Raw genomic sequence first — 16544 nt, 5'->3', positions numbered from 1 at the left:
TAAGTGGCCCTGGCTGCTGCCTTTTCAAAATCGACACACTCTGGTAATTTCGGTCTTTGTAGTTTCCTTCTTGTCCCACCTTCAGTCATCTTGAACTCCTCAACTCTTCCAAGAACCATATTTTCTATGTTTGCTGATGTACATGCCCTTCCCTAGTTGAACATGCTACAGCCTCACTGAACAGCACATCAAAACCAGCTTCATCCTCACGTAAACAGAGCGTTGTGCATGTGTCCAGGGAATAGAGCTGCCCACCTTCTTGGCATCATAGCTATTCAGCCATGTCCAGCTAATTGAGGTCCTGTGACACTGCCACTGGTTGTGGCTGCTCAGTTCAATGTAAAGACATCACCTCCATGGTCCTACAAGAGCTGCTGGAGCTGCCTTCACAGCAGGGCTCAGACATGCAGTGGGGGAGTGTGAAGACAGCAGTTTTGTTTAGCTGTTCTAGGAGAAGGGTGAGAAAAGTATCCTATGTTGATTCAACAGTTGTCTTGATGCCACTGTGGGATTCCTTCTTGTATTTTAAAAGCTCTTAATAATAGCTGTAATTCAGAAGTGTTTTTAAATTCTTTTCCCATTGCCTGTCATCATGTTCATCATCCTTTTATTTTGAGATGTTCTTTGATCAGCCGAGCCTCTGCACAAGAATTGTATTATATCTCCCTCCTCATTCAAGTGAATTTCCTCTAGTTCTGCTTCTTTGAAGGTATTCCAAGGATTTGTTTTCCAGCATCTGTGTGCAGAGTACAAAGGTCTGCTTTTGTCACTGCCTGTGAGGTAGTCTGTACATATTTGAGACTTACTTTTTAAAACCACAAACAAAAGACCACTTTTTTTTTTCTTTTTTTCTTTTTTTTTTTTTTTTAGCAGAGTATTATAATTGGCCTAGTTTGAGATCTTGCTTTCCTGTACAGCTCAAAAATGACTGGAAGGTTGTGGGGCTACAGAATAGTGGCAGATGGTGACATACAGCTAATAAGCAGGGGCTTGTGCTCAGCTGTCAGTCAGAAGGCCCCAAAGCTTTTGAACAGAGGATTTCATCCTGCCTCCTGCCAGGAGTTCAAGCCCTCAAAGTGAAAATCCTGTGAGATAGCATCTTCAAAGTAGTAGAATTAGAGGTAATTTCTCCAAAGCACTGTATTTAAAATAAAAATAAGAATAAATCACTCTACCTAAAAGGGCATACCTTCTTCAGATAGCTAACTCAGAAGGGCATTACACTTGTGAAATTTGACATTAGCTACTGCTCACTGAGAAACACATACTGAATCTTAATTTGAGAGGGGGAGGGGGAAGGGGAGAAGAGTGATTGGGAAAATGAACTGCTGGCAAGGCTGCAGTAGTGTGTGCTGTGCTTGTGGTGACTAATGAATCTTTGCCCTCTCAGTGGCAGCAAACATGCACAACTGCCTGGCCTCATGAGCCCCACAGTGAGTGCAAGAAGGATCACTAGGAGATGGAAGTGAAGTACAGTTCTTTGCTGTTGCATGTAACAAACTGGAAGGGGTTTATTGGTATTATGTAGTTTTTTACCACTTGTGAGTTAGGAAGATGTATCTGCAAGTCCTTCAGTTCTGTGCAAATTTTTTCCATTAGTTTGAAAAAGAAACATTTTTTCAAATGTTAAAAATATGGGCAGTACTCCCTCTAAAACACCTGGGCTGCTGTGTTTATTATACTCTTTGGAGAAACCGAGCCCAGGCTTGAGGTAAGAGCTGTTGTCCAAGCAATGCCTGGTCTTGCTTTGTCCTTTGCTTATATATTTGGCATGCTCAGCAGCACACAACTGATTGTATGTGCAGTCCTGAATCCTGCAGTAGCTGACTGGATATGCTAAGGTTCACACTTGGCCAGTCATGATTCCACCAGCTCTTCCATTGCCCTAGGAGAGGAAAATTAATTTCTCCTGGGTTTTTTTTTCAGAGCCAAGCAAGAAAAAAAGCTAAGGGTAGGTACATACTCACAAGAGTTTGGAGAAGAGTAACAGAACTGATGCTGTTTTCTTTTTATGTACCTTATATGTCCTCCAGGCATCCTGCTTGGGCTTGCTGAGAGTGGAGAACAAAGGAGTTAAATGTAGTGAAACCATTTGTGTGTTCCTCATAGTTAAAGCTGCACAAAGAGATCGGTTTGACCAAGGTCCTTTGTATATTTAAAATAGAAATGTAACATCTGATAGCCTGACACAGCCTGTCCACAGTGACACTGCTGACAGAAACATACACGGATGGTGAGGACACTGTCAATTAGCAGAAAAAATAAATCTCTCTTGCATGTACATTTTAGGAAGCCTAACGAAAAGGCTGTTTCAATAAGATATTTTCATTATAGATATGGTAGAACATTTGAGATTCTAGTTTTATTTTGCATTTGCTTTTTGCAAACACGTTTGTTTACGTTGGCAAATTCTGAAGGTCAGAGACACCGAAGAGTTATGTTTGTGCAATGGCTTTGTGGAAGGACCTGGTCACCATCACCTTTAGGGTGATGCCTCATGATGCCACATGAATAACTAAAGTCACCTGTGCAGGCTGAGTGAAGTGGAAAAAGTGTGCACATTATGCAATGTTACGTGCAAAGGACTAAAAGGTAATGAGAAAAGTATTTTTTAAAATGTTATGCTTTTTTTTCTTTAAGGGTATTTCAGCATATTCTGCTGCCTGTGTTAAGCCTCTCACCTGTTAGCTGCTGCGTGCCGCAGAGGGTAACCCTTGCAGCTGCAGTGCTGTCATAGTAAGCAGAGGGATAAAAGCACATGACTGGTTTTGCTTTCTGTTTACAGTACTTGTGTGCAGTCACGAAGGAAGCAGCCGGAGATGTGGTGGACAGGGGGACCTCCTTTCTGGTTCTCTTGGAGTCTTGGCACACTGGGCATTTGTTGCCGGAGCTGAGAAAACTAATGGGTATGAATATTAATTATTAACTTAATTGCTGTGAGTCTATGTTCACCTATGGCAAGTGTCATAGACCTGCTATTATATAAATTTCCAAATGAAATTGGAGGTTTTGGTAAGAAGGTATCTGTACAGTACTTTAAAAAAAGTATTAGGGTGTTATAGAGCAGTCTACACAACAATAATAATTTCAGTAAGACAAGGCCTGCAGTAGTTCACATCTCCCAAGCCTGGGGCAGAAGATCCTCTGGATCAGTTCATAAGGACATCTATGTATGAGGTACATGTTTTCAAAACAATTGAATGTAGGCAATGTAGAAAGTAGACAGGATAAATAAGTGGTAGTCATTGGCAATAACATCTCTGTAATTCAAAACACATGTTGTTTGGCCTTTTTTTTTTTCTATTTTGGTCAATCCTCCTGCATTGTGGCTTAAGTAATCCAGTGGGGCAGGTGTGTTGAAACTCGCAAATAAAATACAGTTTCAAAGAGAATCGTTATTTTAAGGCCAAATGGCAGTCCACTTTTGTTGTATGTTAAGCAGCCACACAGATGGCTTTTGGCTTTTTAGTTCAATTACGTCAGCTCCTGCTGAACTAGCTGCTCCAGATAGTCACGGAGCCTTTCTGTGAAAGCAGCAGCTTCAAATAAAATTGAAAGGAACGTAAACAGTCAGGGAGTTACAGTCCCTCTTCTCAGTAAGGAGCTGTGGAAGCTTGAGGAGTGGAGACCTGTAGTCTTTCGGATGCTCTATGCAGGTGCACAGTATCAGATGTCCCTGGGAGTTATCCAGTCTGTGTTTGTATTACCACAAGGGCACTGTACAAGGTGCCTCAGGCTTCAAATTTCTGAAATCTAACATACACAATCTTGGTTTCCTTTGTCATTCGAGGTATCTGAATTTGCAGCTGCCACTAAAGGAGGAATTCTGGTTTAAGTCGTTAAAAGAGTGACTTCATTTTGGCATGGGGTACAGCACAGCAGTATTAAATTGCTGGAGAGATTAGCAAACAGCATGTGTTTTCCAGGCTCTCCTGACTTGAGCTCCTGTGGCTTTTCTAAACAGCTTGCTCAGAAACTCCTTTATTTTATAGATGAAGGAAAAGTATAATTGGCATCAGCAATGCATTGTCTCTCCTGCAGTGGTGTTAAGGTGACCCTTCACAGACACCTGCTGTACCAATCCTGCCTACCTCATATGTTGCAGGAAAGGAGGAGCCTTTTGGGTTCAGTGAGTCAGGGCATCCTCTTGGAGACTGCACTGCAGGCAGTCCAGCCAGCCCTTCCAGCTTGTGCCTGGCTCTGGCATTTCAAAATGAGTCTGCACAGAGAGGTTTTCAAACACTGAGATTGTGCTGGCTTTCAGCGGTGCTGTAGGTACAGTAGTGTGGTACAGTAGTGATACAGTAGGTAGGGTTCCTCACTGGAGTAGAGGGGATGCTGATGTGCTTGGAGTATAGTGCTTTAGCTGCCTTGATCCCAGGAGGCTGTACACAGCTCTTGTTTCAGAGCAGTATTTGGGCATGCAGGATTAACTCTCAAGGTGGCTTAAATACTCCTGCACCTTGATGACTACATGGAAATTTTGCTCAGGTAACACCTAATTGTAAAGTCATGTCCTGCTTTGTCTGTGTATTACATGGGGATCCTTCACAAAACTCTCACTTGGCAGAGGAGTCAGGAGGTCTTCAGTGTGTTCCAGGCAGCAGTGCTCTGCTGAGGCTGAGTTTTTTGAGTTTTTGATCTGCCAGACCTAAGTGCAGCACTGGCTGCTGAAGTATTCTGCAGTTGTTTTGTTTTAAGGCAGCAGAAGTGACTCCCATGGCCCAGCCTATGAAAAGATGCTCTGGTAGAGATGGCTCTGGACTGTGCTGGCTTCTCTAGGGGAGGTTCAGCATTGCAGATCTGGGTCTGGGTACACACTCTTGGGCAGTTCATAAGTGTGTAGGAGGCATTACAGCAGTGCTTTCGCTTGTGTTGTGGTGTTCACTTGCCACTGTACCCTTTTAAGCTGATCTAATGGAAGGCCCTGGAGCACCCAGAGAATGGAGAGGAGAAGGGTTTGAAAGGCTGTCAGGTGAACCTTGTCTTCCTCTGAAAGAAAGCATGAAGCTTCACATCAGTAAAACTAGACATGGAACACTTTCCCTACTTTTTAAGCCTTTTGGGTGCTTTGGCCCTGGTGGTGTTTCTCACTCAGTCATATGCTATGCCATGGGTAGGGAAGTATTTGATTTAAAAAATTCAGACAAAGGCTCTGCAGTGCAAGAGTCTGAGAACAATGTCCAGCACCTTACAGATTGCACAGAAGTGTTCGGATTCTCTTTATAATGTTGTTTTTTGTTTTTTTCCTTTCAGTCAAAATCCATTTCTAGTGGCTGCATTTGGAGCTTGCTCTCTCACGAGACAGTCTAACCACCAAGCCTTTCAGAAATTCGGACGTTCAATGACAGCCTCTGACATGGTTTCAGAAATTGGAACAGCTTTTAACAAACTTTTTGAAACCTGAAGCCAAAGCAGCAAAGAAGAAAAGAATAATGACTGCAAGACTAATTACATGTACCGTAGAATTTACATAATGCACCCTTTCAAGTGCTGTAGCAGCATTGGTATGTTAGGTAGATTTTTTTATTTTTAAGAATAGAAAAATATTATTAATGTAGATATTTTTTAAGAGTTTGGAATACAAAAATGTTTCAGCTGAAATAAGCTGTAGTTGCAGATCTGTTATAATATAATAAAACTAAACTGAAAGTATTCCTCTGTTCTTTTTGATAGTTATTGAGCAATAACTAAATTGTGAACAGCAAAAAAATGCACTTGATATTTAGATAAAATTCTTCCACCAGCTCAACTGAATTTCTTGGATTTCACCAAGGTTATCACTTGTCATTCTTAGACCCTCTGTCTAGAATTAGCTATTGAACTTCATTTTTTGCCATGCTATTAGAGTAAGGAGCAAAAAGTAAGCCTCTTTGGAAAGGGAATGCATGAGAGTTGCTGTAGATTTTGAATGTAATTAGTTGCCTTTTCCTATTCCCAGTCCTAGAGGCAGCATTCATTTAGGCAAGACATCCCTTCCTGCAATGTCTTGTTATTTTTATTTAAAAGGTTCCCCCTTGGCAGAATAAAGATACGCTATAGGTATCTTGGCAGTAAAATTCATTAAACAATAACTAGCATTACCTGCAAAAGAAACAAGTTTCTGATTCTTTTTCTAGTCTTGACTCAATACAATGAACTTGTGAAATTGTCATTTGGAGATGTACTAGGTAGGGCAAGAAACCCAGCAGAACTGGTTCAGCTCTCAGTGATCATGTTAGAGTGAAGTGCTTCTAAAACTCCAGTTGCCTGCTGGGCTAGAGCTCAGAGCAGCCCAGCACACAGATGTGCAGGTGGACAGTGATGAGCCAGCAGGAATACAAGCTGAAGGAACAAAAGGCTCATACCTGTACCTCCACAGCAGAGTGCAGGCAGCATGTGCTGCAAGTGAAGGGAACAGAAACAGGGTCGTCAGTGTTTGAGCTTCAGGTGCAGGCCTTAGTACGGCAAAAAGCAGTTTTTAGAGCAGAAAGCATAGAGGCTTTTACTTGATCTTTGCAGGGGAGACAGACGCTGTCAGAGCCACACTGATCTGGTGCACTGGCAGAGCAGGCAAGCATTAGGTGTAAAGCAGAATTTCCATGGGATTTTGCACAGGACCATTCCTTATATTTTTGGAGATTTAGTCAAAGCTTGTAGAGATTGAACCTGATTGGAGGGGGAGGCAAGTTCATGCAAAGTAAATTTAAATGGGTGCTGCCCTTGACCCTCCAATCCAGCTCCAGGTGTTGCTGCTCATTGAAGCACCAGAACAAGCACGTAACACATCTGGTCACTGCAGTAGATGTCACCTGCTTAGCACAGCCACCCCTGTGGTGCTCTCAGCTGGAATGTGGTGTCTCACAGACCAGTCAGACTGTTCTCATTCCTTCCAATAGCTACCTGCAGAAAGCACTGGAATCAGAAAGCCTACTCTTCTTTCCCTTCAGCCCTTAGAGTTGGTATTTATGGATGCACTCTGACTACTACCTCACCCTGATGCATTTTTCTTTTTAAACCAGTTACCTATTTTTAAAATAGGTTTTTAAGTGTTTGCTTGTGTTGCTCTATGAGGGTTCACAAACTACTCTTAAGAAATGAGGTTTTGCTGTTTAATTTAAACAGTTTTGTAAACTGTCTGCATCTTTGGGGAAATGTAAGCTATTATTTTCCCCCCTTAAATGTATTTGAGAAACCTAACTACTTTTAAATGAAATCAGAAAATTAAAACTGATTTTAAAACAGCTACTGCCTTTAAAATAAGTGATTTTTTTTCTTGTAATTAGAACATCAGTGGTATTATAATCTAAATGATGTGTAGGCGAAGTCAATCAATTAACAGAGCTCAGTACAGATTTCAACTTGCCCTGTTGGTTTTAAAGCTACACAGAAGTTGTAACTGTTATTCACTAATGTATACAGATTGTTACAATTTTTAAACATTCTGGAAATGTAGCAGTTTCTTTTGGTAGGAAATAAAAGTAATAGCAAAATAACTGGACTTTGGTGTGTGCTGATCCCATTTCACACAGCAGCTGAGCTGCTGCTCACCATTCACTCTGTTTTGCTAGAACAACACTGCCACGAGTAAATGTACAATACCAGCTGTGTCAAATGAGCACCTGTGCCCCAGTGCTGAATGAAGAGACACCCTGCTCTTCTCTGGAAGTATAGGTAATGGAGAAAGGGAGCAGAAAAAGAGCTAAACATTTTGTTCTCAACAGTATAAAAGAAAACACAAATGCCTTGTAGATGAACCCTTGTTCTTGGTCCTTAAGTTTTTTCTAAATTGATTTAAAGGAAGTGCAGGTACCAGGCAAGTACCTGTATCAACACAGGTGCTAGAACACAGGTCACCTCAGGTGTAAGAGAGGCTCTGCCCACAGCCATAGCAGCCATGGCCAGCAAAAAAGTAACCAAACAGGTTAAAGCTAAACATATTTTATATATATACCTCCTAATTTTATCTTCCCAATTCTGGAGAGATCCTGATCATGCTACACTTCCAGTGCTAGAGAAATCTCCTTGTATTCTGTGCAAAAGCAAACAAAAGAAAACAAGCCTTAAGGTAACTGGATACCATCATATTACATTAAAGGTTTCACAGGATCAAAGCAGCAGCACTGCAATAAGGAAATACTTCAAGGTTAAAAGTATCCCCCATTCCTATGTCTGAGAGGAACAGAATTGTCAGCCCAACAGACAAAACTGTTTTCACCTTAAACAGAGGCCTAAGTTCTTGCCTCTGCCTTCACTATGTTTAAACTCTGTGTCAGGTCAGCAACACGGGGTAAGGCAGATGACAGAGCTTTTGGGCTGGGGCAGTCCCTGCAGTAGAACAGACCGATGCCTCATGGTGTTAAATCAGTGCAGCTGCTCCTCTGCTGCCTTGAATTCGGGATGTTTCCACCACCTGTGCTGCAAGGCCTGTATTTATTTACCAAGTACTAGTGCCAACAGTTTTGCTCAAATTACATGCTATCATTTTTAGACATTCTGTTCAACAGATTTTATTTTGAAAGAATTAGTATTTACAACTGAAGTAGCTGAAATAAAAAACAAGTCCAAGGATGAAGGATCAGATTTTTTTCTCAGTCTGCTTCTCTGTTTGCCCTCCTTCCACAATTTCCCAGGTTGAAACAGCAGCTCTGTCCTGTGAGAGAAAGTAAGCAGGTCAGTCCTGCCTAACTGGATCACAGGTTTTTTAACCAAGATTCACTCAGCAAAGCTATTCATCCAATTGAGCAAAAGAAGTAGCAATAAAATCTCACAGGAATGCCACTCCTAGTAATAATGCTTAGAGTTGTAAAACAAAACTAGACATTTTTTCCTAGCTCAGAGGGAAGAAATAGAGAGTAGAAATGTCACCTCTTCAGTATGGAATGCTGCAGGGGGGTGCAGCCTCTCACATGAGTAGCTTCACTCAACTCATGCAATTGTATTTTCAAGTCTCAATGGCTCATGTTCCTGAAAAAAATCTCAATACATATAAATATACTGCTGAACATGTTTGATCTGAACTCAGGACAGAAGCCTGTTGATTTTAGTATCTGTAACGTGATACTGTCATATTTTTGAAAGGCAATATTACAGCTAAACTGAACATTCTATTTAGAACCAGCTGTTTGATTGCAATGGTTGAAAATAAAAGTAAATCTAAACATTGACACACGACAAAGTTCCATGAGCACTGACTCATAAGAGCAGCTGGAATTGTTGAATCTTTTTTACATGAAAATTTTTTGATGCCTAAATAACCAATTACTACATCTCACTTGGAAGCATAGCTTCCAAGTATGCCACAATGACAAGAAAATACACATGGATATTTTTTCATCAGTCTGTTACAAGATATGTAAACTTCAGCCAACATCTTTTGCAATGAGCAACCTGACAGAAGAAACCAGAGTAGGGAAATCACAAGCTAGAACCTGAAGGAGAAACCACCCTTCCTACAAAGCTGATTTTTAAGAAAGTTAAACTTCTGTTCAAGCCACCCCCTTCCTGCCCTGCCTCAAACCAGGGAGTTCCCAGTCCACACTGGATGGAGTTGAGGCTTGTCTGCTTCATCTGTTCCGCTTCTTTTCCACCTGCACGTGGACTTCAGAAGTTGCTGGCTTGCTTGAGCCTCACGTGACAGAGGGCAGCCCTTTGGCATTAATGCATGCACAGTGTGAGGCTCAAATGTTTTGTGGAAATGAGGGGCTGGGCAGAAATGAGAAATTCACGTAACTTCCTCAAGCACTTATTAGGCAAGCAGGACCCCTGTTAGGTGCTGTTTTACCAAGGCATTTCTGGCATCAGCTGACCCAGCCAGGCAGACTCATGATGAGCAAGAGGGTGGGGAGAGCCCTGCTTTGTGTAGGTTGTGTCTTGTTGCACATGTGCTTTGGTGAGCCTTTGTGAGGAATTGCAGAGCTGCATCGCTCAGCTTGCAGTTCTCTGGGATCTGCAAAAGCAAGGTGTAAGCTAACTTCACACCTTTGGATACTTCCACAGTATCAGCAAAAAAAGCAGGAGTTCAGCTTCAGATGCTTGCTCTGTGTGCTCTAAGCCCATTTGTGCTTTGTCTTCTGGAGCAATCTAATCTGGGGCAGATTATGCTGAGCTTTGGGTTATTAAAATTTTTTTAAAATAAATGGAATGGTTTGAATCCTGGCTCAGACTAATTTGTGGGGTTTTCAAATGTAAATCCCCATAAAAAACAAACCAAAACAGATCTCCAAAAGGATAGAGGTGGAGCTGCAGCATTTTTCCAGTAGACAAAGAGGCAGGCTGCTTCTCCAAGACTTTGTCTCAGCACATAGTTTGGTTGCAAACTTGCTTGACAGGTGAGTGTAGTGGAGATTTACAAACAAGTTAAAGGAAGCAGATGTTCCAGCTTCCCCTTCCTTTCACAGCTGCAGCTCACCACCACCAGCACCACCAGGCCATGGCGCTCACCCCGGTTTTGGCCAGCACACTCACTGTCTTCCAAGAGAGGGGAGAGCTGCCCACGCTCCACTCTAACAGGGCACTGACAAGTGACAGCCCTCGTGCTCGGCAGCTGGAGCGGATGTGTACCCTCACTCCCTGATGTCATTGTGCTTTCCATCCTCCCACCGGTAAAACTATGGAACCAGACTTGCCAGGATCAGTTCCCAAGGAAAGGAAAAATGAACAGTATAAACTGGATGGAGGGAAAGAATGTGGAGGATTATTCTGCTGTCAAGGAGGAACACTGACCCTCGCTTAACAGAGGCAAGAAGGGCAATGACCAAGAGGAACTGGAAGAAGCAGCACTTTAAAGATGTAATGCAGGTCCTTGGAACCAGGAGAAGGCAGTAATGCCATGGAGGGTCTTCTCTCAAGCCAGAGATGCCACTGAGATAATGGAAAAGAACACTGACATTCAGTGTAGGCTAAAAGTAGAAAGCAGGATAGAGAGGAGTGGTACAGGAATTGGGCAAAGTCCCTGTGGCTCAGGAAAATTTGGGAATGAAGCCGCTGAAGATGAAAGCGGCTTTCTCATAAAGACTTATTTTTGGTGGAGAGTGTGGGGTAGGTAGAAAGAAGGCACTATTTTCACACATCATCTCGGTTTACTTTCCAGTTCCTTTGCAATATTTTTTAAAGCTGCACACATTACTCACACCATTCCTTCTGGATTGAACTTGGGCAACTTAGGGATTTCTGACTATTATGAGATTTTCAGTGGTTTGCATGGAAGCACAAGGCTGAGGGGGAGCAGAAGAGAAGGCAGCAGTATAGACAGACAAGGGCTTGACTTCCACCTCCTGCTACTGCAGTCAACAGGGTGCAGGGCACCACACCACAAGCTGCTGAAAGGGAATGAAGGACAAAAATATGTGTTGTCTTAAAAAGCGACTGAGTCTAAAAAGAGGGTCACTGTCTTCTACCTTTATGTGGATTCCAAAGGCAGCAAGGTCTCCACGCAGACTGTCACAAGCCTCCAAGAGGGGTTTTCTCTCCCGCATTAACTGCTTCCTCTTTTCCTTCTGCTCCTGTGTGGGTTCCTCGGCTCCCGCCGCACCCTCCAGTGGCGCAGCGTCTGCTGTTCCCGGCAGAGCCAGCGCGTAATGCCGCACCTTCGAGCGGAACCTCACCAGCTCTTCAATGACACTGGAGAGCACTGCAGACTTGTCTCCTCCCAGAGCCACCTAGAAATCAAACTAAAAAAATCAACCCCATCTCCATAGCAATGTGAGGCTTTATCACCTCTCCTGCTCGTGCATCTTCCATATATCGGTAGGATTAAAATGTTACCATCTCACTAATGCTGGACAAAAAGTTACGGTGAAGTCACACTTGGAAGCAATTCGGCATATTCCTGCACAAGAAAGCATTTACCTTGGAGCAGAGTGCTCTCACATGAACACAACACACTGCATAACCCAAGTGGGGAACTCATCACCACAGGTAACCTCGGAGATGCCAGAAGCATGCATAGCTTAAAAAGGGATCTGACAAGTTAATGTCAGAAAGATTTGGTAACAGGAATCCAACACAGCAAGGGAAGCCTAGCCACCAGCTCAGACAGCTCCTTGGCTGTAGAAGTCCAAAGACAGAGAATACATCAGCCCCTTACTCTGTCTTTGAGTTCCAGGCCTCCTTCAGGAAACACAAACTAGGAAAAGTAAGTATTTTGGCTTTAAGTCTCCAGTCCATCCTATCCTTTCTCCTTCATCTACAAAAACCCTTCCCAAATTCACAAAAGTTTCATTTGATCCACCTTACCCAAAGTTTCAGCCACTCAAAAAAACCTGACAGAAGCAGCAGCTACTGCACACAAGGTGTGGATATTTGCTGGCTGCAGTCGAGCCCCTTCCTCCCTTCAGCCACTTCCAAGCTGCCTTGGCCTCCTCTGGCTTGGCAGGAGTCTTGCTGGTCAATGCCTCAGGAAAGGAACAGACTCACTGCTCCTACAGAGTCCTGCTCCAACAGCTGCCAGGACAGGAGCTTGGGAGTCAGCTGAAGAGGAAGGCCACTCCTCGGCACTAGCACAGCCAGGCTCTTGGTCTCACTCTTGACAGAGACACCATCCCTGTTTCTCATTATAGGCAAACTCCCGAGGGGGAGGAAAAGGAAAAATCTCCAGTGAACAAGAGAACCCCACGGCGGTGTTTTATCACTAGGACACGAGAGCGAGAGCACAAAGCACACCAAGGCCACAGGCAAAGCTCCTGGCAGCAACATCATCTGGGAGCAGAAGAGCAGCTGAGTAATTAAAGCCAGAAGGGACTGGGCTTAGTCACCAAACAGCAGGATGGAAACCAAAGGGAGCAGAGCTTCAGAGGTCATAGACAAAAAGGAGCAGGAGGAGGAGGTGACAGGGAAGCTATCGAAGATAAGAGTGTGAAATACAGTGAATTCCCCAAGCTTTCAAAACATGTAGTCATACTAAAAAAAATGTTTATGAGATTGAAAAAGGTAATAAATCTAAGTGCTCCATAGTAACCTCTGGCAGGATAAATACTGAAATACAGAAGGGAAAGCCATGACGATGGGAACAAAAAACATGCCTCTAACAAACATCAAACTGAAAGAGTTCAAACCAGGCACCTACTGGAGTGAAAGCCTTCAAAAGGAGGAGCAGCTTTAGGAGATGAACCAGTCTGCCACATAAAACAGCCTCTCGGGACTGATCTCAAATTTCTGGCCCTTGCTTACTCCACAGATGCACCTGCAGTACAATCAACACTCTGCACTCTTTGGGAGAGCAAAAGCTTCCCAGCTCTAAAACAGGCACAATGGTTTTCACTCACCACCTTTCCAGATGGATTCATCTTATCCCCCTGTGGATAAGATCTCTTGCCAATGCAGAGAGAGACAGGCTCTCATTGCAATACACCCACTAGACTGAGATGAGACATTCCTTAGCATCCCCACTGATGACTTCAGAAGCACAGGCAGCTACATTAGGCTGATCAGCTGAGATGAATCCCAGCCTAGGAGCAAGACAGAGCCACAGACTACTTGCAAATATCCAAATGAGGAGGCCCAACCACTGCTGCCTGTATCCTCTGCACTGTCAGCACAGCAGTGTCCAGGCTGTTCTGGCTGGTCTCAAGAGTCAGGGAACAATCCCTACACTATTTTATTTACTAAATTGTGGTAGCCCATGGACCTTTCTGATGAAGATTTTGACAGATTTTTTTACTGAAAGATGAAAGAGCAGAGGAACAGAGAGGAGTCTGATAAGCTGCTTCTTTCTTCCTGCTTATCTCAGACCAGCATCTTCTGCTGATCCTCCTGCCACACAGAGAAAGGGACTAGCACAGCCTAAAACAAAGAAAAGCATTCAGATACTTGTTTCAGCAAAAAATATAGGCACAGCAGACACCTGCATACAGACAGCCCAGAATCTGGAGGAGTGACTTTGCCATCCAGCTAACAAAAAAAATAAGTGTTTCGTATGCCACTAAAAATTAACATGCAAACTACAGGCTGTGAGGAGTAACACACAGCCAAATTACATCCAGACACTGTTTTGAAAGAAATTTTGTGAGAAAATCTATGGAGGCAAACTAAATAAATGCATTTACCACTATACTGTCTGATTTTCAAAGGATGAATAATGTTATATTTTCTTACTCTCTTCTCCCCCTCCCCAAAATAACTGTTCTGTTTTGCAGAACAAGTTTCTCTACAGTTTCTCTAAGTTTCTCTACAGAAAGTTTCCACTACTTTGCATTCAGCTCCATATTTAAGCAGGAAAGGAGCAATGAACAGCCTGCTATTCTCCAACACCTTGTGTGATTTTAAATGCTTCCATACATTGGGATATCACCTTCATATTGATGACTCTCTTTCCCATTCAGCACTTTGCTTTGAGCTTTTCTCTCCTTTTTCTTCTCTCCCCATTCCTATCTTTCCAAGAACTAGTTATGTAGGCTCACTGTTCCCCCCTCCCCAATACCCCCCATGGCTCAAGGCAGAGCAGCCCCTTCCCCTGGCTTTCTGCAGAGGAGTGGGACCCCTCACAACTGCAATGTTCACACCAATATCAAAGCCAGCCTGGATGCAACCATCAGGAAGAAGAGGAAAAGCTGGGGAAAGCCAGACATATAACAGGAAATTTAAAGGCCTCCAATGCTAACTGTTTCTTGTTTCATTCCTTAGTCTTTCATTTCCACAGCAAAATTGGTGCAGAAGTCACATGGGAGTACCTCCAAGAACTAAAAAGCCCACACTTTGTTCCACTGTTCATACACTCTCCTAAAACATCACAGGAGAAACTGCAAATAGTGCAGAAAGGTTTACTAAAACCATAAATAACTTTGTTACATCTGATGCTTTCAGAAAGCACTCTATGAAACATAACACTGGGGCTGCTACCATGTCCTCAAACACATAGAAGAAATATTTCATTACCTGTCTTTCTCCAAAGGACATCCCAAGGGCGTTGAAAAAGCCTTCAATATAGGAAACAATGCTTCCATACACAACAGAGCTTCTAGGAGATCCAGCATCCTGTTCAGAAAACACTCAAAAGAGATTGTCCAGTCAATACATATTACAGAACCCTGCATCTCTTTGCAGCCTAGTCCACAAGGGAAAACTACTACTAATTATAAAGATCTACCTCCATCAGGAACACCTGCCCAGACAAACAATCTTACAGAGATACAAAAGCACCTCACAGCACAAAGGGAAGGGATTTAAGTAAACAAGGGAAGGAAAGAGCTTATCACCAGCCTGTGCAGCAAGAGGAGATACGAGAAGCTGCCATACATTGCATGTGTGCAGCAAATCAGAACTAAAAATAGCACTTCTGGGCCTGAAAGGGCTGCGTGTATGCAAACAAAAAGAACAAAATCCCACATTCATGGGCACCTATAATATAAAACAAATTATTTTGAGTATCTTATTGATTTGCTCCATGTGGAGACCGCTTTGAGATAGTGTATGGCATTTTTTCATGCCTTGGTAGCACCAGCAATCAGCAGCAGCAATAAAATAAGGATTAAATGACAGACTGAGGAGCAATTTAAGGGACTAACCCTTGCCTAAAAAATGAGTGATGACATGCACAAGCAAATCAGCAGCTGATACTGGATTTTATCTGACATCTTCACTAGGGCCTGGGATAAGCTATAGTCTAAAATGTATAGGAAGATCTGAACTGGGAGGAGTAGGAGCAAGCCACTGGGAGAAAGGAATAGGAATATGCCATCTAAGGTGAGAAATGCTTAGCAGGAAGGCTAAAGAGAGGAGTAAGTAGTTGTGGATTTACTCACAGTTCTTAAAGAGAAAAACTACACTCATAATAACGAGAGAAAACTCCAGACAGCTAGGCTGTACCCAGAAAAGCTCCATCTCAACCAGAAATCCGAGTCAGCTGCCCCACAAATATCCCATCCCATTCTCAACAAAATGACTGACAGGAGGAATTCAGAGGGAACAAGCAGTGACTGACAAAATTTGTAGTTGTATCTAGGAGGGGCAATGCCATTACGGATCCCTGCTGCAAAGTGTTTCAGGTCAAGGATTCACTCAGCTTGTAAAGATAATTTGTAAAGATAAGGCTAAGGCTAATCTGTAAAGATTTGCTCATTTACCTTGTAAAGGTACTGGTAAGGGCAAAATTGAAAGCCAATGCCAAAACAGGACCAGAGTGAGGCAGGATTTCTAAACCAACAGGCTAATTCTCTCTTAAAACTGGTTATTACCATGTACACAACATTTATTTTACTACACAAACATAGTAAACATGATGACACCAGTACTCAAGGAGCACAGCAACAAGGGTGAGGTGCTCACCTTGAGTGACAAAGGGAGCTGTTGCTAAATGGAAAACCCAGAAGTGCTTCAGACAGTGTTTATTGCTCAAGTCTTGTCCTTAACCAGATTCTTTGTGTCAGCATAAGAGATCTTAACAGGGTCTTAATTTGCCAAAAGCCATCTGAAGACAGACTCATGCTGATGCCAGTTACAGTCTGTGCCACTCAGTGCCAACGCTGAACTCGCCACCAAGACTGTCCAGTGCACCTGGGGCTGCCAGCCAAAGCCCCTGCAGCAACCACCCCCCAGCACTTCCCAGTTTAGCCTAATTTCTGTGCATG

The 16544-nt window shown here is 43.0% G+C and overlaps 2 protein-coding genes across 11 annotated transcripts in view; one reads left to right on the top strand and one right to left on the bottom strand.

Moving 5' to 3' along the window:
• Positions 1-7480, top strand: part of NAXD (NAD(P)HX dehydratase) — a 51225-nt gene extending 43745 nt beyond the window's left edge. For 2 of the 3 annotated variants that reach the window (XM_021545608.3, XM_077781579.2), the window contains 2 exons: positions 2786-2906; positions 5257-7480. In XM_021545608.3, the coding sequence (XP_021401283.1) occupies positions 2786-2906; positions 5257-5407 (272 nt within the window). In that variant the 3' untranslated portion in view covers positions 5408-7480. Of the gene's footprint in view, positions 1-2785; positions 2907-5256 lie in introns of those variants that run through there. The other variant, XR_014956362.1, reaches the window with a different exon arrangement.
• Positions 7481-8473: 993 nt separating this feature from the next.
• The window catches only part of CARS2 (cysteinyl-tRNA synthetase 2, mitochondrial), a 43133-nt gene continuing 35062 nt past the window's right edge, over positions 8474-16544 (bottom strand). For 7 of the 8 annotated variants that reach the window (XM_085583828.1, XM_085583811.1, XM_085583812.1 and 4 more), the window contains 3 exons: positions 14854-14952; positions 11379-11639; positions 8474-8632 (listed from right to left, as the gene is read on the bottom strand). In XM_085583828.1, the coding sequence (XP_085439954.1) occupies positions 8558-8632; positions 11379-11639; positions 14854-14952 (435 nt within the window). In that variant the 3' untranslated portion in view covers positions 8474-8557. Of the gene's footprint in view, positions 8633-11378; positions 11640-14853; positions 14967-16544 lie in introns of all 8 variants that reach the window. The other variant, XR_014956381.1, reaches the window with a different exon arrangement.

The sequence above is a fragment of the Lonchura striata genome, chromosome 1, assembly GCF_050655825.1.
Source record: "Lonchura striata isolate lonStrDom1 chromosome 1, ASM5065582v1, whole genome shotgun sequence".
In the NCBI taxonomy this organism is placed as follows: Eukaryota; Metazoa; Chordata; class Aves; order Passeriformes; family Estrildidae; genus Lonchura; species Lonchura striata.
Note: the sequence above shows the minus strand (reverse complement) of the source record. Positions and strands in the feature narration are given on the sequence as shown.